Source organism: Camelus dromedarius, chromosome 14 (assembly GCF_036321535.1).
Source record: "Camelus dromedarius isolate mCamDro1 chromosome 14, mCamDro1.pat, whole genome shotgun sequence".
NCBI classification, from domain to species: Eukaryota; Metazoa; Chordata; class Mammalia; order Artiodactyla; family Camelidae; genus Camelus; species Camelus dromedarius.
In genome coordinates, this window is record NC_087449.1 from 44,086,438 (window position 1) to 44,106,834 (window position 20,397).

The 20,397-nt window shown below is 57.0% G+C and overlaps 1 protein-coding gene across 1 annotated transcript; it reads left to right on the forward strand.

Moving 5' to 3' along the window:
- The first annotated feature begins 2,039 nt into the window (after positions 1-2,039).
- Positions 2,040-4,186, forward strand: POU3F1 (POU class 3 homeobox 1). Its single transcript, XM_031464814.2, has one exon. It carries the CDS (start codon positions 2,099-2,101, stop codon positions 3,452-3,454), a length of 1,356 nt encoding a protein of 451 aa, XP_031320674.2. The 5' UTR covers positions 2,040-2,098; the 3' UTR covers positions 3,455-4,186.
- The last annotated feature ends 16,211 nt before the right edge of the window (positions 4,187-20,397 follow it).

Here is a 20,397-nt window from a genome sequence, read left to right on the forward strand (position 1 = left end):
CCCAAGCTTCAACGTCATGCATGCTTGGTTAGGGCTGGCATGAGAGGACACTTCACTACAGAATTCCCAGCCTTGGTCCTACCTCCTGGGCCTGGGAGAGAGGCCAGGAAAGTGAATGGACCAGGAAGTCCTGGGCTGCCTCAAGGTGATCACTTCCTGAGCCAGAGTCCAGAAAAGCCCAGCATCCCTAGCTAAGTTCAGACCCAGGGCTCCATCACAGCTCTTGCAGTGAGAGTGGTACCTAAGGAGCCTGCTCAGGACAGTAGCCAGTGGCAGACATAATCCTGCCTTGTCCCGTTCCATCCCTTGGGGGATAGGCAGAGGCTAGTCCTATGTGTTCAGGGCCTGAATGAGCACAGTCTGTGCCCAAGGATGGCCCTTTTCACTGTCAACTCTGTCCCAGTCATCCTTGGGATCACCTGAGCACCCCCCCATCACCCCTCTTTACACATTGAGGCTTTATTGCACAGGCCTGACTTGCCAGTAGGATCCTAGCTGTGTCCCCAGATCCATTCTGTGATCTAGGACCCCCCAGGGCCCTGGAATCTATGAACCCATTGGAAGCAAGATCAGGGAGAGAAAAGAGGTGGTGAGCTGGCAGCTGGAAGACTCCCCGAGAGCCAAGCCTCAGCGTGGGGAAGACACGGAGACTACAGCTCACTCACTCTGAAGAGCTGCTACTGAGGCCACAGTCCACTCAGGATCCTTCAGGGAGTCCTCAAAGATCTGGTGGAGTAGGTACCCCAGCCGCACTCCGCACCTTTCCAAGGCCTCTTCAATTCCAGTTCCCTCTTCAGCAGCCCCAACCAAGTGTATCAAACTCCAGCCCAGGGCTCCCTGCTAGGCTGGACAGCTCCCGGACTGCACTCAGGATTTCTGAAGTGCCAGGGCCCTTCCCCAAGTCCATGCCACTCCTCACCCAGTGCAAGCTTCCCCGGGGCGTGACCCTGCCATAACCCAGGACAATGAGCCGTGCAGGCAGGTATGAGAAAGAGCGAGAAGGCGGCGGTGTAGGTCAGATGCCCATGGGCCCAGTGTGTCCACCATCCCTGTCGGCAGCATTTTCCCGGAGCCACAGTCTCCACCTCGAGGTCTTCTCACTCAGGAACCCCGGAATCAGCCTGGTTACAGAAGCTCCCGCGTCCCCGCAGCATCGCTGCCGCCGGCGACGCCGGCTGTGAGTCACCAGCGCGGTACTCACCTGGCCCGCGATGCCCGAAAGGAGAGCCCGTGAGAGGCATGAAGCTGGGGCCGGTCCAACTCTGCCTGCGCCGGACGCTTTCTCAGGGCCGTGGAGGTCGACAGAGTTGCGCTGGGTGGTCTAGAGGGTGACGAGGGAAAACGAAACGGGACGGGAGGCGCCCAGAGGAGAGCTCCGTGCCCGCTGGAAGCCGAGAGAGGCGAAGCGAGCGAGGTGAGCAGTCGCGCCGCAACCGAGCCGGGGACCCGCGCCGCCTCGCGCTCGCCGCCGCCGAGACCCGCGGGAATCCCGGCCCGCCGGCAACGGCACTGCTGTGGGAGGAGCGCGGGGCTGAGCTGCTTCTCGGAGCCCGAGCGCCTCCCGGAGCCAGCCATCCCCGCCACGGCTTCTGGCCGCCCCGGCGGGAGGCCGGCGGGAATTCAGCTCGCGTGGAACGTGGGACCTGCCGGGCTCGGAGTCTCCAGAGCCAGAGGAAAGCGGGGCCCACGCAGCCAGGACGAGAGGGGGTGTGGCCCCAGTGCCACCCCCCGCGCCACTCCCCACGTGGCGGCCGCGCCCCCGGGGCGTGAGTGTGTACGCGGACGGTAGGGGGACTGTGAATGAAGCCCCAGCGGCCAATCAGCACGGCCGGCGCGCGGGACCCCGGGAGCGAGGGCCAATGGCGAGCTCTGGGCTGCCGGGCAGGGAGACAAGCAGGGGCGGGGGGCGGGGGCCGAGGCCGGGGGGCGGGAGGCGGCTCCGCGGGCAGCCAATGGGTGGCGGGTGGGGTGGGGCTCCGGAGCGCCGAGCGGGTCGGGGCTTTAAGCCGGCGGAGCGCGGCGGCGGGGCCCGCAGACGGAGCGGAGCGGCGGCGGCGGCGCGGAGTAGGGCGCGGGGCGGCGTAGGGCGCGGGGCGGCATGGCCACCACCGCGCAGTACCTGCCGCGGGGCCCCGGCGGCGGAGCCGGGGGCACGGGACCGCTTATGCACCCGGACGCCGCCGCGGCAGCGGCAGCGGCGGCAGCCGCCGAACGGTTGCACGCGGGGGCCGCGTACCGCGAAGTGCAGAAGCTGATGCACCACGAGTGGCTGGGCGCGGGCGCGGGCCACCCCGTGGGCCTAGCGCACCCCCAGTGGCTACCCACGGGAGGAGGCGGAGGCGGCGACTGGGCCGGCGGCCCGCACCTGGAACACGGCAAGGCGGGCGGCGGCGGCACCGGCCGAGCCGACGACGGTGGCGGTGGCGGCGGTTTCCACGCGCGCCTAGTGCACCAGGGGGCGGCCCACGCGGGCGCGGCATGGGCGCAGGGCGGCACAGCGCACCACTTGGGCCCTGCCATGTCGCCGTCGCCTGGGGCCGGCGGGGGCCACCAGCCCCAACCGCTCGGTCTGTACGCGCAGGCCGCCTACCCGGGGGGCGGCGGCGGCGGCCTGGCTGGGATGCTGGCAGCGGGCGGCGGAGGCGCGGGGCCGGGCCTGCACCACGCACTGCACGAGGACGGCCACGAGGCGCAGCTGGAGCCGTCGCCTCCGCCGCACCTGGGCGCCCACGGACATGCACACGGACATGCACACGCCGGCGGCCTGCACGCGGCGGCGGCGCACCTGCACCCAGGCGCGGGCGGTGGTGGTTCGTCGGTGGGCGAGCACTCGGACGAGGACGCGCCCAGCTCGGACGACCTGGAGCAGTTCGCCAAGCAGTTCAAGCAGCGGCGTATCAAGCTGGGCTTCACGCAGGCCGATGTGGGGCTGGCGCTGGGCACGCTGTACGGTAACGTGTTCTCGCAGACCACCATCTGCCGCTTCGAGGCCCTGCAGCTGAGCTTCAAGAACATGTGCAAGCTCAAGCCGCTGCTCAACAAGTGGCTGGAGGAGACCGACTCGTCCAGCGGCAGCCCCACCAACCTGGACAAGATCGCGGCGCAGGGCCGCAAGCGTAAGAAGCGCACGTCCATCGAGGTGGGGGTCAAAGGCGCGCTAGAGAGCCACTTCCTCAAGTGCCCCAAGCCCTCGGCGCACGAGATCACGGGCTTGGCCGACAGTCTGCAGCTGGAGAAGGAGGTAGTGCGCGTCTGGTTCTGCAACCGGCGGCAGAAGGAGAAGCGTATGACCCCCGCAGCCGGCGCCGGCCACCCGCCCATGGACGACGTTTACGCACCCGGTGAGCTGGGGCCGGGCGGGGGCGGTGCGTCGCCACCCTCAGCACCCCCGCCGCCCCCGCCGGCCGCGCTGCACCACCACCACCACCACACACTGCCCGGCTCCGTGCAGTGACCCCGCGGGCCGGGCTCCCCGCCGGTGCGCGGCGAGGCGCCGCGCGGCCTGAACTCTTTTTGTTCGGTTGCTTTGGATTTTACAAAAAGCTCAGAAACTTTCGAACAAAACCAAACACCCGGACGACCCTCTCCGGCAAGCGGCGAAGACGGCCGATAGGCTGCGTCACCCGAGCCCTGAAAGAGAGGAGCGAAGATCCGGAACGCGCCAACTCCACCCCGGGCATCCTGCCCGCTGCCTGCTCCCTGCCCCCAACCCCTCAACGACCCCCGCCCCTGCCCCCCGGGCTGTTCGGGGCCGGATCCCGGCAGCGGCCTCCCCACAGCGACAGGTAACGCGGTACGGGGCTAGGGATTCCCCGGGAGAGAGGACGAAGAGAGGAGGGTTTCCCATCCTTCTCCCCGGCGCGGATTCCCGAGCCTGCGGGTCGAGGATGGGGGACTGTCACTTTATTCGCTCCACGCCTCTTCTCTTCCATAAGGATGAGCCCCATCCCCCTTACCCTTCCTCCGGGCTTGGTTTTTTACGGTTTTTATTTATTCATGGAGCCTCTCGGCTCCTGGGTTCCTTCTAACTCCGCCCGCGCCCTTAATTTAAATCGCTGTATACTGTATTTATCGGGGCCCCGGAGGGGAGGCCGCGAGAGCCGCGTCTGTGTATAAAAGCAGGAAATAGCCAAAGCTTTAATCTAGCCTAATTTATTTTTTCCCTTACCTTCCCCTACCCTACCCCCAAGAAAGCAAAACAAAAAAAAACAAAAAAAAAACTAACAAAAAAAAATTCGAGTGTTAATTTTTCGTTTCGTTTTATCCGAGCTCCGGCTCGGTTCCCGGCCTCGCCGGAGGGGTCTGCGCTCCCAGGCACACCCAGGTAGGAAGGGGCTTCTGCCCGGCTGCAGACCGACCACCGCACTGCAGGGCCCCCGTTCCCCGCGGGACCCCGCCCTCCTGGCCACAAACAAACGAAACTTGGAAAAGTTGGAGATATTTTTTAACCAGCTGTAGAAATAAGCCGTTCCCTGAGAACCTTCTGCCTGAGTCCTTGCAGCTTCCATCCGCTCCCTTTCCTGACCCCTGGGATGCAGGATGCTGGGGGAGGCCTGGAGAGAAATTCCCCAAGCCTGGGGTGAGGCGGGAACCATGTATATATGTGAGATATGTACACACTGGCGGGGAGAAAGAAACATTTTGTGCTTGGTTTTTATTTTTGGTTTTCCGGGTTGCACTCCCTTCCCATCCTAAAGGATTTTGTACACCCACTAACCCGAAAGAGATATTTTAATATGATTTCCAGATTTCTGATCCATCTCTATTTATTTTCTGGATGTTTTTGGAGCTTCCCCCTTCTCCATTTCTTGTTCTGTTTGTTACCGTTTGAATTTAAATTTTGTTATTTTATTTTTATTATTTTTTGGAACAATGTTTTGGTGCATTCTCTTTGTATCTTTATTGCAAAAATGATAATAATGTAGACTGGGAAGTTCCCTTTATATTTATGTTATAGTAAATATTTTATTACTCACATAAACATGTACCCCAGGGCTGTGTCCTGTCCTCTTTACTACTAGGGCTGGGTTGGTTTGTGGGGAACCTCAGGGGATATCCTGATTCACCTCCCCAAAAGTTCTGGCCTCACTGTCTTGCAGAAAGGTGACCTTCCAGGCCAGTATCAGGCTGCCTGTTACTTGGGCAACAGTCGGGCCCCTGCCTCAGATGAGTGAGGTTAGGGAGGATGAAGCTGCCCGTGTCCCCTCCCACAAACAGACTCTACTGCGACCAGACCAGGGCCTAAGACGCTGCAGACACCTACGGGATTTGGGTCAGCCATCCCTCAGGCACAACTCAACTGCTCTTCTGGGTCAGTGAAGAAGCCTAACTCTCTCTACCTGGACCACCAGCCCAGCATCTTTGTATCCTCTACCTGACACCCCTCACCCCTGACTTTGTTTCACTTTGTACTCCCTGGTGGGGCCCAGGCCAACTTCATCATTCCAGGTCCTGGGCCAGTAGGAAGCCACGTCAGGCCCCGCTGGCCCACCCCAGCTAGCTTTCCACCCTCAGACAGTACCCAAACCTGCCTGAATCCACTGGGAGTTCTGACAGCTTAGACAGGGGTGCTGTGGGAGTTGAGCAGCCAGGGAAGAGACCCCTGCCTGTTTGCTTGGGCAAAGCCAGTCCTTCTTCTCTACAAACAACCTGCCCCAACTTCTTTTGTGGAGCGGGAGCACAAACAGCTGGGCCACCAGAAAGCCCTGGCACCTTCTCTCTGGGGACGGGTCCCCAAGGGAACCCGGGACCCATCCCCAGGGAGTGACGCTTATACCTATGGGAGTACTCAAGGCCCATGCAGTCATGACCTGGGGAGAGAACACAGCCATTCTCAGACACCCCCTTCTCAAGCTTTCAGCACAGCAGGCCCCTCCCCAGAGTCAGGAAAGAGGGGGCAGCTCTGGATTCCAGGACCAGAGCCCGAGACTACACATGTCCCAGTCAAGGTCTTCTTTCTCCTTTAAAACAACTCCTTTTAAAAATGCTAATAAAACAGCCCTTCCTGTTTCCTCCGTAGATGCAATTCTTTTCCCTTCTGAGGAGAAACCACGGGGTTTCTCTTACTCTTCGTGGAGACAAAGCCCAAAAACACCAACGCTTGACTAGGGAGAAAGTCATGCCCCTAGTGAGGGTCTGTGTGTGGCCCCCTCCTGCCAGGGAAGCTGTCCAGACCTGTGAGAGGCCTTGGCTCCAGCTGACAGCATCTTGAGTGCCCAGAGAGATGTTCCCAGGCCCCCGAGTTGGCTGGCTCTGGCAGGCTGGGGCCTCGGGATGACTGGCGCGATGCTGAGGGTCCCTGGCTCTGCCCCTAAATCTCAGGAGGAGTCGAGTTCTCTGCAAGTACAAAGGCCACTGTGGTTTTCCAAGGCTCAGCTTCTCGCTGCTCCTTTTTCTCCCTCTCCCTCCTTTGGTCCAGCCTAGTGAGCGATTAGCCCTGCAGTTGGCACCTGCGTCCCAGCCATTCCATTCCCCGCACTGGCAGGCCAGGGACCCTCCCCAGTCTTCTTAAAAGGTAGGCTGGAAACTTTACCTGCTGGTTGGGTGACAGCATCCCCGGGAGCCCCTGGCCACCCTGCCTGAGCCTCTCATTCCCTGCTCTACTAAGTACAGAACTTCGAAGTGGTCCCACACTCCCGCCTTGTCTCTCCCTTCCTGGATTTGTCCCAGCCTCAGGGCCCTGAAATGGGAGCAAACATCGCTCAGAGCCCCCTGCCGCCCGCGCTGCCCTGAGCCACTGCAGGTTTGGAAGTTGGAAAGAGCGGCCAGGAAGACAGAGCCTTTTCTGGCCTCTGCCTGCAGCTGACACCAATTGATTGATTGATTTCCTAATTGTCTGCTTAATCCCATCCAAGAGGGTGGATTTATTATTTAAGCAAGTCAACTCAAAAACAGCAAAACAATGTGGCCCCCAAGAACCAGCAGCAGCTGAGGAGTAGTACAAAAAGAAGGAAAAAAGTGGGCAAAGAGATGGAAGAAAAATCTCCCGGCTGGCGAGGATTTTGCTTAATGAGACACCAGCCTGGGACAGCTACCCCGTCACCCACCCCGTGGTCACAGAAGGCCTCTGGGGGCTCCTTCCCCCAGTCTCCAGCCTGGGATAATGGTAGGAACCATAGCTAACTATATAAGGAGGAAACCTTAGGAAATACAGAGAAATATTTTTCCCTGGAGTCTCCCTGGATAGAATGGAGTCCAGGAACGGCAGTCGGCTGTGAGCTTGACCGTGGTTTTTCCATCCCAGATGTATGCAGATCTACCTGCTCCCTCCTGAGACCTTCAAAATTCCTTACCTTCAAGAGAGCAGATGTCCCTAACACTGACCTCCCAGGAGGCCCAAGCTTTTCCCTGGCAGATTTGGGATTTCCTGATCCCATCTCCCTCCCCTTCTCATTTGAACAAAATGATTTCCTAAGATCATGCAGCCACAGATTCTGGTAGAGAGAGCTTCCCTCTCCCCACGTGAACCTCTGTGTGTTGGTGGACGAATTTGTGTGTGTGCTTCTGTGCGGCTCCCAGGCATAGCAGGGGGAAGAAAAAGTCCCTGCTAAACTGCTACTGCTTTGAGCTGGGAGAACATTTGCAGTCGGGGATTGGCTAAAATAGGAAGATGGAAGGTAGCCACTGTGGTCACCTGTGGTCATCCAGGCAGACCCAGAAGGTACCTGGCCCTGAAACTCAAGGTCATCTGAATTTCCCACCCACCCCCGCCCCCAACCATCTTCCCCAGGAAGTGGCACTGGCTTCTATGCTGCATAGCTGAGGACCTGTCAATCATCCCTTGACCCCAGGATTTAACTGGATGTCCACAGTCCACCCCCAGCCACAGCTGCCCACTTTGTGCTCTTTAGAATCCGGTCTCCTCTGGAGAGCTTCAGGGCCTGCATGTGGGAGGATCAGGCCCTCAGTGACACACTCAGTCCCAGGCTTTCCCCAGGAGGGCTTGAGCTCCAGAAGGGAGACACACCTGGGCAGTGAGAGGAGGTTGGTTACCTGGCCTAGCTGCTCCCTAAAGGTTTAGCAAAGGGGATCCATCCGGGACGTCAGACTTAGTCACCGAAGCCAGAGTAGCCATCAATCTTGTCCCTGCTCGGCATATTTGAAGGCCCTGGAGTTAGCATTTGGCCCTTCGTTCAGGGCTCCCCTTGCCACTTGGGAGGCCTCTGTGTGGGAGGACTGCCCTCTATTGGTCCCTGAGCTGGGACATGGCAGCAGTCACCAGGGCCACCTCATGGCTGAGCATACCCCAAAATCAGCGTCATGTTGGCTACTCTACAGCAGGTGCCAAGTAGAGCACAGGCAGCTCCTGCCTCCACAGGAAGCTGTCCTACTTCACGCACACACAGGCTGGCCCAGGACCGTTCCTTCTCCATCTACCACCCTGCCTGTTCCCACAGCCGTTCTCAGAAATTCGCCATCACAGCTACCTCCTCTGTCTCTCTCTCTCCCAATCACACCCATCGCCCCCACGCCTCTCAACCAGCTAAAACCCCAAGGCACACTCTGCCAGCTTGCTCGCTCACGCACATGCTGACACCCTCGCGGGCACATCCATACACCGTTTGTCTGTCCAATGCCAGGGCCTTTGGCACTGAGCCCTCCAGAGTCACTGGATGCCTGACACCTGTGCTATTTGATGCAACACACACAACCATCCTTCCCATCCCTTGATGGGATTCCCCTCCTCTGGGGATTTCAAGCACCCACCCCATAAACCGCTTTCCAAACGCATCCCTGCTCATCATTGTTCCCAGCTCCTCCCAGATTTCGCCTGCTTCTTTCAGATAATTAAAGTTAGGCTGTGTGTTTGTATGTATGTGTGATCTTATTTTTTAAACACACACCCCCACACATACATATGCGTGTATATATACAAACACACGCAGCAATTAGATCTATCCATTCCTGCCGTCGTCCCTCTCGTGCAGTACAACCTCAGCTAAACACATGTCCCCACATTGCCACACCATGAACCCAACATCACCTAGTCACATACACACACACACACACACACACACAAATGCTGGTACTTTCACACTGTAACACACACCCCTAGCTCCCTGGTGTTTCTCCAGGGGCGCGACCTACCTCCCACCCACCTCCAGGGCATCTGAATGGACTCCCCTGAGATGAGCCAAGTACCAGGAAGGCTCTGCCTCAAGGTCCTCCCCACCACACACATGCCCCCAGTGGACATGTCTCTGGCTGAGCCTGACCAGGGTGGGTCTGGGTATTATTAGGCTGCAGAGACAGCACGGAGGCATATGGTCTCGTACACAAGAAATAATGTTCATGTTAAATCAGACCTCATGCATAATGCATGGTGCCTGATCTCACATTATTTTGGGTGTTCGTCAAAATCAGTGTTCTTTCTTGTGAGGGCTCCTGGAAAGAAGGGGGAAAGACGTTTGTTAATTGCACCCGCAGCCTGGACCAGGGAGCCGAGCGCGCCCTGGGAGCCTCCCTCTGGCCCCACTTCACCTACCACTGGGTCTCATCCCTCTGTCCTCTCCGTCTTTCCACATGGAAGGAGGGGCAGCTCGGGTTTGTAGCAGGCGTAAGGCCCCGTGTTATTTTTATTTCTTTTCTCTCGGCTCTCTTGTCCCCAGAGGGTTCTGGGGAATAGCAGTGCCTCCGTCGTTCTCACACCCGATTCATTTGCTGTTTTATGAACTCCCCTTTGATTCATCGCCTCCCTGAGTCAATGATTCACTCCTGATGGCTTTTCAGAAATCCTTCTTCAAAGGCTCCAGATTATTCAGCTCTGAATAGGAGCAGATCTGGACCCTGCACTGCTACTGCCCTCCCCACTTAGGATGGGAAACTGTCACCATCCATGACCTTTCCCTGGGGCTGGCCGGCCCCGGGTAAGAGGGAATGCTCCCTCCCTGCAGAAATGGCTAGAGTTGACCCCAGTAACTCATGGACAGACCTGGCCCTCTGGCAAGGCCCCCTCCTGCCACTGTGGGTCACCTGCCTTTTCCTATTGTCATCAAAGTCCCTGGGGATGCTCTTCATGTCTCGAGGGAGGCAGAGAGCCGAATGATGAAGCATAGGAGCTGTGGACCAGACAGATCTGGGTACCAATCCTGGCTCCACCTCTTATCAGCTGTATGACTTTAAACCAACTCCTTACCCTTTCTATGCCTCAGTTTCCTGATACCGTGACAACAGCAATCCCTACATCACAGAGTTATTTTGAGGATTAAAAGGAGTGATGTACATGTAATGCTTAGTATAAGTAGGTGATGGATAAATGAAAGCTATTTTATCGTGGGGCCTGGGCAGGGTATGAAAACCAAAATGTAGTGAATATTTACCTCGGACCTCACTCTGTCCAAAGCACTCTGCCATAATACTTATCCAAGCACTGACTTTGTGCTTTATTTTCATTATCTGACATTAACCATTCCTATTTTGCAGATGAGGAAACTGATGCCCAGAGAATTTGAGTGGCTTGTCTAAGGCAGCAAGACTAGTTAAGGATGCCGCCTGGGACAAAACCCATTTCTGACACCCAGGTCTGTGTAATTTTTCCACTCCCTGCTGGGGTGAAGAGCAGTGCCCAGTGCTTGGGGTATGTACTCAAAACAGGGGGGGTTCCCGAACTCAGGACTGGTCAGGAGAGAAGTGGGGACCAAGGGTTATTGGAGCTAATTGGCTAGGATCTGCCCCCTTCTCCACCACCCTGCAATCAGGTCAATCCCATGAGACTCAGGGAAGTTGGTTGACTTGCCAGGAATCACCAGGAAAATTAAGAAGCCCTCTTGATATGTCCATTCAGAGCACTGTGTCCTGAGCAGCTCCATAGAGTGGCCAAGAATGTGGGCCCTGGCGTCTGCCCAGGTTTTCATCCTGGCTGTACTACCGACCACCCACGGGACCTTGGGCAAGCCGTGTATGCTCTCCACACCTCAGTTTCCTCATCAGTCAAAAGCAGAAGATGCTAGCACTTGCCTGGTGGGATTGCTGTGAGGATTAGTTGAGAGATGATCTACGTAAGCACTTAGAAGAGAGCCTGGCATGTTGTCAGTGCCCATTAAACATTAGCTATGAAGTCAACCTTATATGCACAGCGTATATTACTGTATTATTGCTGGGACTGAAGCAGTGCGGGAAAATCATGCATAGAACTCTTTTCCCTCCAGAATTATTTCTCCTCAACCTCAAAACCATTCTGGGAAGAAAAGTTCAAGCTCTCCATTCCCAGTCCACAGAAGAGGAAACAGGGGCCCAAGGATGTTAAGGGACTTGCCCAAAATGACCCAGAAAATTAGTGGCAGGTGCAATTTCCCAGCCGATTCCCCACTTCCGACTCTTGTGGCAACCCCGAGCCCCTGGTAATATGCTCAAAATCCCTTCTAAGTACTAAGGCTCTGTGCTGGGTTCTGGAGAGACAGCACCCATGGGGTCAGGGAAGGCCTCATAGAAGGTGGTACCATTAAGCTGGGTCAGGAAGAGTGAGTGGGGGGTCGCTTCTGGGGCTCCTAGCTCAGGGCCTGATCCCAGGGAGGCAAAATCACTCAGCCGCAAAGTCCCTAGACTCCACAAATTCCCCCTTCCTAAAGCTTCGTGCCTCTTCCTGCCTTGCTAAGGACCCTTCCACACACCTCCTCTGACCCCAGCACAGAAGAGTCAACTCAGGGTCAAGGCCCCTAAACCCTGCAAAGCCATCTACCATGACACTAATCTAACTATAAATTCCTCCAGGTCCCAACTCCTGGTTCTGCTGCAACCCTGCCCAGAGGTTGACCACCAAACCATGCCACAGGGCATCCCAGCCTCAAAGGTGGGGCCCTGGAGTACCTGGATTCAGGCCTCACTCCACTGTTTATGGAGTTGGGTCCATAACCCACATGGCCCTCACTAAGTTGGGTCATTTGTCATCTCTGGACCTCAATATATGAAATGAGCATTCCTCATTTATCCATCCATCCTTCCTACCTCCATCCACTCATCCATTCACCAACCCACCAATGCACCCATGCAACCATCCATTCACCCATCTACCCCCCCATCCACTCATCCATACCACTCTTAGTTACCTTTTCAACCATCCACTCATCCATTTACCCAACCATCCACCATCCATCCACACATCCAATCACCCAATTTAACAGGCCCTATGTTGAGAAGCAGGAACGCAGAGATAAGACCAATCTCCCTGTCCTTGAAACACTCCTGGATCAGCCTCTTCCCTTCCCTACCTCTCAGTCATATAGAATACGCACGCGAGAGCCCAAGTGAGACCATTGTTTGGGAGGAAACAATGAAGTCTATTGTTACAGCTATGAATCTTGTGTGTTGGAGCACTGGTAACCTCCATGCCCAATTCATTTCTTCGGGGCTCTACAGAAGCTGTAGTCAGTATGGCCTCTGCATGGCCCTTGGACTCTCCTTACCCATAATTTCTCATTCCAGGGATGCCAGGTGCTGACCTAAACTAGAGGGATTTCAAAGGAAGTCGGGGAGAGGAAGGAGCTTATGAACATAACTTCTGCCAGTGTTGAAGATTCCCACTGGGTCTCAGTTTTTTTACCAGAAATGACAACAGCATCTCAACACCAGAGAAACATGGGGAAATGTTCTGGACCCAGGCCTGTCCCCACCTAGCTGTGTGACCTTGCCATTCTCTGGACCTCAGTGTCCTCACCAGTGCTGTGTGAGGCGTGGTCTATGGATCCTCCCAGCTCCGAGGTGGCTTCTCTCCATCCTCACTTCCCTTCTAGTCTGGGTGGGCCTGCCCCACTGACAATGAGGCCTCTCTGACCAGCCCACACACGAGGAGGAGTACAAGATGACGTGGTTAGTGTCCACGGCCCTGAGTCCTCTGGCTATTCAACCCCCCCTCCCCTGACACAAACAACCCTCAGTCACCTCCCCCTCCCACCCCCCAGAATCTGGGCACAGCTGGGGCTTGCTGTGCCCTGGTCACCCCATGAATCATCCCTCTATGGTCCCCGGGGGAGTGGCCCGGGTAGCATCCTACGCCCCACGTGGGGTGAGGGCCAGAATCTTGGCCCTCAAGCAGGCAGTGTCCACAGGAACAATAGGGGCCTGTGGCTGGCAGCCGGAATGCAGCCATTGTCCTGCCCTGGCCCCCAACCCCAAGGCCTCAGGTCCCCAGGCTGGGCAGGCTGGGCAGGCTGGCGTGGGTCGGTGCGTCAGGCACTCATGTGCCAGGGCCAGGACACAGGGCCTGCTGCTTCCCTTCTTTGGGCGGGCAGGCGGGTGGGCGGATGGGCCACAGCCCACCTCCACAGCCCAGCTCACAAAGGATCCCATGCACAGGGTGAGGAGGAGCAAGACAGGACCCAAGGAAGCCAAGCTGGCCTCAGACCCGCCCATCCCTGGGGTGCTTGGAGCAGACTCAGAGAAGGGGCCTTGCAGCTCCAAGACTCAAGCTATACATCACAGTGGGGAGGGGGACCACATTAGAATAATGCAGGATTAGAGTGGGGTTGCTATAGCGACGTATTAGGGCAATACATCTAGGGAGCCCGGCCCCTTGGTGATGTATGACTCTGCTCAGCTGAGGGGAGCAGGGGGAGGGGGACTGTCCCGCCCCTCGGAGGGGAGAGCAGACACCAAACATTCTTTTCATTGGGGGAAAACATCTGCCTTGGACCCCCAAAATAGGTTTCTCAGAATCCTGTCAAGACTGAAAGAGACACCCTGCCAGCCCGACCTCCAACAACCTGACTGGTCCACCCACGTTCAACTTGGCTTCAACTTCAAATCCCAGCTCCAGCCGCTCCCTCAGCCTCAGCCTCCATCCCAGCCCCTTCAGGCTCTGTCCTTCCTGCTTCAGTGCTAAGGACCATTCCCGTACTACTACAGGGTTTCCCCAGCATCCAGTGGGATCAATAGGACTCTATGGGGGGGTGGGCGGGGGGTGGCCAGAAAGGGAAACAGAGGGGAGGGAGGGGGAGCGTCCAGAAACACCCCTCCACCAAACCGCTCAAAGCTGTTAATTTGAGAGAAGCCCAGAGAATCAGCCTGAGGGTATACGTGCGGTCCCGTCCTCACAGGCCTCCTCACAACAGCATCTGGACACCCTACTCCCACCCAACCCCAGATCTGGGAATGTAACTTCCCTCAACATATTCCCAGGGCCACCAAAGGGATGTTGGGGTGGACTGGCCCTAGTGAAAAACTTGGATGGGGCTCCCGACAGAGGAGGACTCCTTAAAAAATCTTCACGTAATATTTGTAATATTATGTAACAAAGTCAGGCCACATTCAAACTGCTATAGCAAGTCATTTGTGCTGGCTTGCCCCATCTCAGAGGCCCAGGGCCTCAGCCCCCTGGAGATTTCAGGGAAAGAGTCTCTTGAGATAAAACCTGCTTTTCTATATCCACCTTGTTGAGGAAGAGGAAGCGGGACAGATAACTCCTTTCAAGAACCATAGGTGTAAGTATATCCCTACCTCCCTATCTCTCTGTATCTCAACTTTCCTTCTGTGTACACGTGTCTGTGCATAACTCCCAGTGTGTTTGTGTGTGCACACGTGGATGCATCTTGTCTTCTCACTGAACGGTCATTTTTTGTTCATTTGTTTTGTTTTGTTTTGTTTTTGCCTTTGTTTTGGAGCAGAGAAAAGTTTATTGCAGGGCCAAGCAAGGAGGACCAGGTGGCTCATGCCCAAGAAAACCCCAAACTCTGAATGGTAATTTTTGGTTAGTGCAATTGATTACGCTAATTACACAACTTCCTCTCCCCTCCTCCCAAAATAAAAAATGTCTTCCTTTTTCCTTTTGAAAGTAACACTCTGGCCCTGTGCCAAAAGGGGGATGTGGCTCCAGCCCAAACTGGAAGATACTGACGAGAGATGTCCCCCGCCTCCCACCAGAGGAGGACAGAGGTCATAGGACAGGGCAGGTTAGGAGGCATTGTCCTCCACGTGCACACACGTGTCCACCTGTGCCCATGAACACACATGCGTAGACACACACCTGCACTTTGGCCCCACCCTGTTCCCCACAATTGTCCCCACAGTGGAAGAAACTTCATCCTTGATTGGAAAGAACCCATTAAAGGGGGTTTCTTCTCTCACTGTCCTTCACTGTCTGGCTGCCACACAGACAGACATGCTCATGTACAATATACACTCATACAGAGCGGAGCAAAGAGGAAGGGAAGAGGAAGGCCAGAAGGAGGAGGTAGGTGAAGACTATGTGTACCCAGAGGGCTGTTCTTGGGGTGGGGGCGGCAGGGTGCCCCGGGTGTACTGAGTGGGAGGGAGCTCCGTGGCTTCCTCTCTTCCTCAGCCAGCGACCAAAGGTCAGTCCAGGCGGCTCAGCCACGTGCGGTCCAGCCACCCCCGTTGGGTCATGTGAGACCAGGACCAAAGCCTCATCAACACGCCATTGTCCTCCGGAGCCCAGCCTTGTGCTGAAGGGAGCAAGCCCCCTGCAGCCCAAGGCTAGTCGGTGCCCCTCCAGAACCTGTGGTCCCCTACTGAGGGACCCTCTCAGCCCCCACCTCAAGGAAAAGATGCCTGACGCCCAGGAGAGTCCTAGCCCTCTCTGGGACCTTCCATCCCCTTCAGAGAAATGGGGAACAGCTGGCTTTCCATGTGCACTGAGAGTGCCCGGGGTGGGAGTGGCAAGCGGAGGAGGAAGGGCCCTTTCTCATATGCCCTCTGAGGGGTGCATACAACACCCATGCCACCCACTCCCTGCCCATTCCCCAAATACTCTGGAGGGGAGAGAGTGCGAAGCAGAGAGGGCCTAAGAGTTGCCCTGAAGGTCACTGTGCACGTCAGCACAGGACGGGCCCCAGAGCCTCGTGCACCCTGGCTCCCGGCCTGGACCACAACACAGGCACCATTGACTCCCGGGCACCCTCTTCCCCAAGACACATGCAGAGCTGTGGGCTCGTGGTTCTGGCCCGCGGGCCGCAGAGTCCTGCAAGGCTCCATGGGGCGGAGACCCACAGGACCCAGTCAGGAAGAGAGACCAGAGCTAGCTGGCTGGACGGCACGGGTGGATTCAGCCCCCGGGGGGCTGGCAGAAGAGAGGAAGGAGGAAGCGATGGACACCACACCTACACAGTCTCTGGGCTCTGGGCTAATGGCCCTCATGGCCAAGCTACCAGCCTGGAGTGGAGTCAAAGATCATGGGCACCCCACAAGGACAGGTTACCTACCAGTGCCACCTCTACCCACCCCTAACCCCTGCTAACATCTGGCAAAAACAGGAACCATTGAGACTAAAGCTGGGGCAAAGCCACCCTGGCCCACCTCTCTCTCCTACAAGGGAAGTCAGGTAGGGAAGGATGGTTGTGTCGGGGGGGGGCGTGGATTGGAGGAGAGCCAGGCTCCAGGAAGGGGAGGGCTTCACCAGCAGGATGACAGAGAGATGATTAAACCCACAGAGAAGATTGATAAGAGAGCTGAACAGCTGCAGCTCTGCAAGGTGGGCTGGGGACAAATCTCATCTTGTCCTGGCGGCACTCAGAGCACTGGGGGGCTGGGCCAGGCTGGCTGAGCCCGTGACCTACACAAGCTCCCCGGGCAGAGGTGGGGGTGAGAGAGGAGGGTTGCTCCCACCTTCTTCCTCCCTCACCCCCCACCCCGCCTCTGATGGTGGCTTCCAGAGCATAGGCCCCCAATCCTGCCAGCCCGGAGCTCCCTCCACGCTTAACACTCCTCTGCACCTGGGCAGCGCGCCCCTTCTCACCAGTGCCCCCTTCACCCACAGCCTCTCTGCCCCAGCTCTCACTCTCGTTATTATTAGATGTGATTTACAGCGGAAACGCTGAGTCAGACAAACCCAGACTCCCCAGGCAGAGGCAGTGGGAGACGAGAGTCCAGGGGAGGTGGCCCTCTCTGGGCAGGGTTCTCGGAAGAGAGTGAGGAGATGGGGGTCTAGGATGAGCTGGAGTTTCATCTCTCCTGTTTCTTCTGTCTGCTCCAGGCCCAAGATCCTCACCTGAGTCTCCTGGACGTCCAGACCCATTTTCTGATTCCCCACCCAGCTTCTCAGCCTCTGATCTCCCTCGGCAAGTTTGAGAGAAGAGCCCAAGGATCCAGAACTCTTGAAATCGAGGTGGTTCTGCTGGACCGTATCCTCATACCAGGGCTCATGGTTCAGAAGGCAGCCCTTGCCTCCCAGAGATGGAGAGAGTCAGGAAAAGTGCATTGCTGGGGTCCCAGCCCCCATCTCTGCAAGCAGAAAACATGGCCACTGTGCGCGTGTGGGCGTCTGAAGGCACCAGGACACCTGGGGCATACATTCCTGCTTCCACTTTGCACCGAAGAGCTCTGCAGGCAGGTCCATCTCTGCTCCCTGGGTCTCTGACTCCCTGGCAGGGAGGAACTGGGCATTGTTGCCAAAAATAAACGTTCACTCTCCCGCTCCCTGGCTCCCGGCTCCCGCTCATTAGGATGCGTGGCGTTTGGCTGTGGTCCCACACCTTGCAGCTCATTATAAATATGCAGTCGCTGCTGGCGCTACCCCAATCATCTCTGCAATCAGAGCTTTTAATTAGGTTAATTAAATTGTATCAAATCTCGCAGGGACGCAGTTCACTGATGCTGATGAGGCAGCCAAAACAGACCCCAGCTCCCCCGCTAATGAAGGCCGCTGCCTGCCTGCGCAGTGAGGGAGCCCGAGCGCATAATGAACGGGTGCGCCCTCTGGGAGGAGCTGCTGCCCAGGCCCTGAGCTCCGGGGACCTGGCAGGGGTTCTGCCTGCAGCCGACCAGGCTCCAGCTGCGGCAGAGACTCCCACTCCGGGACCATCCTCTTCACTGCAGAACTAACCCAGGGTAGCTTCAGGAGCCCAGGCAGGTGGGCAATGTCGGGGTCCTGAACACCTGCCACCCCTACACAGCAAACGTAGGTGTGGCCCCAAGGTCCACGACTCTATCTGGGGTTCCCTCTTTCCCTCACCCCCAGAATGGCCCAGAAAGTCCAGGACTCCATCCCGTACACACACACACACAGACACACATATCCTGCCACTGCCCCTCTGGATTGTCTTATTAGCCAGGGAGGCTGGGCTGAGATTCATCCAGCCACTGCTGGCCTAGTCTCCATCTGCTATGGAAGCCATCTGCCCCTGTTGGGGTTGGGGCAGGGGGTGGGTTTATAATGCTACTAGCTAGGAGCAGGTGGGGGTGGTGCCCCCCAGTCTCCACGTGCCAGATGGACCCTGTATCCTCCCACCTACCACTCCACCTCGAGCCCTCTCCAAGGGAGAGCCACTTGACCCCAATCTCCTGGGATCAAATTAGCCAGAGATGGTGGCTTCCTTCCCTGGTCCCTGCCCATCCTGAGCTGACTGTCCCAGCCCCCTGGCAATCCGTGGCTGGCCACTGGAGACCCAGCCTCCAGAGCTAGAGAGCCCTGCAAAGGTCCTCCCCTGTCTTTACGCAGGAAGGCAAGTGCTGCCACCACCTCCAAAGGGACTGTCCCCAACACTCTACTCAGCCCGGCTCCAACCCCCACTCCTCTGAACCCCTCAGTCACTGGCCTCAGCGTCGCTGAACAGCTGAGAGAAGATGGGGAAATTTTCATTACTCTCGGGACATGTTGTTTCTGCTGTAGAGGCTGGTTTTGGGGTTTGGAAAGGTTATTTTTTCCACCCAGTAATGTGAAAACATGAAACCTGAAACCAACCCCCCCACATTTGTCACCTCAGAGAGAAGCCTTTGGGGGAACTGGGAGAGAGCTGTAAATGAGTCAGGCTGAATTCAGGGCGGTGGGGGGGCTGCCCAGCTGCCTCCGTGGGGCACCATGATTTCATTAACACTTATGATCTGGGTTTGGCCGTCAGGTGACAGACGACAAGAGGAAAGGAAAGGGCTTCCTTTCCACCCTCAACCCCAAACACAACAGTCCTCAGACAAACTCCTCTTGCCGAGAAACAGCTTGGTCTTTGGCTCCGTTTCAGACCAGCCTCTACCACCACCTCCGCAGCACCAGCACCCCGACACCAGTCTGCTCCCCTCACACGAGAGGACATGGCCATGGTCATTACCAGGGCCATCGAGTGAAGCAGACAGGACTGGGCAGGGAGAAGAAGATACCAACTCCAGTTAGGAGAGATACAGATTAGACAGCTTCCCAAAAGCAATGATGATGGATCTAGGAATAAGGAACCGGGAGATCCCTTCTAGGGAGCCTGAAGAAATGGGAGCGATTTCTTCCCTCTGCCCAGGGAAGTTAGGACAGGAGAACCTGCAGCAGCATGAACTGGGCAGGCTCTTGACCCTCCTAATTCTACGTGCTGGACTTGGGAAGGGAAGCTCTGCCCCCTTGGGATTGCGTAGCTTATCTGCTCCTTCCCTGCCCTTTCTGCTGAGACAGACCCAGGGAGCCGGCTGGGAGCCCCGCCAGCAGGGAGGACCCGTGAGCTGGCTGGCAAAAGAGAGTGCACCCTCTGACCCCAGGAGGCAACTCCAAGAAACCTGCCGGCTCAGCCTCAAGATGGTAATTTCAGGTCCGACCCTGACTCCTCCACTCACCTGGGCCTTTGGGCCAGGACTCCCACCCAAGCGTCAGCCCACCCTTCCCCAACCCCCAGTGCATGAGGCACTGGGAGAGCTGGAGGAAGGAGGCCAGCACCATACACCCACTTGCCTCACTGTCTCAAGTCCCAACAGGCTCCGGCCTCACCGGCCTCTGCAGGTAGGCAGAGCGAGCCTGCATCTGCTGGCTGCCTTCCCTGATGGAGGATGTGCAGCTCAAATGGTTTGCTGCCCCACAGCCAGCAGCAGCGGAGACAGCCAGCCATAAACAGATGCTCAGAATCACACACGGGGAGACCCGGACCACGTCTGGGTGGGACCACTCTCTAGCAACCTGGGACTCCCAAGACATGTTTCCTTCATGGTCCTCATTAGAAATGGGAGGGGAAAATCCTTTCCTGCCCAGTCTTTGTTTGGGGGCCACCCTCATCTCCAGCTGGGGGAGCTGGGGTGGAGAAAATCTTTTTTCACAAGAGCTCTCCCACATGGCATTAAATTCAATAAACAAATGCATATTAAGCGCCCACAGAGTACAGGACGCTTTCTACAGAAGCAAAGTGTGCTAAGTGGACACCAGCATCCTGAGAACTAACCCCAGTGAAGGGGCAGCAGCTCCACCTACTGGGCTCTTTCCCACCCTGTCACCAGGAATCAGATTTTCTTCAAGAATAAAGCTAGGGCCTGACACTCTCTTGCTTCCGGGCCCTAAGATGTGGCAACAGGCTAAGCCTGAGCCGGGCTGGCTGCTTCTCTGCTGGAGAGGCCTGGGAGTCCCATGTCGTCCAGGGAGCTGCTGGTCTGTATGAAACCTGAACCAGAAGAGCTCTGCCGACAGAAATGCTCTCCACTTCCATAGTTCCCCTTGGCACAGCCAGAGAAGGACACCAAGAGCCCAAAGCACCCTCCAGACCTGGAGGG

Excerpts from the sequence above, each read along its gene's own strand:
- POU3F1 (XM_031464814.2), top strand. The coding sequence starts at position 2,099 with ATGGCCACCACCGCGCAGTACCTGCCGCGGGGCCCCGGCGGCGGAGCC.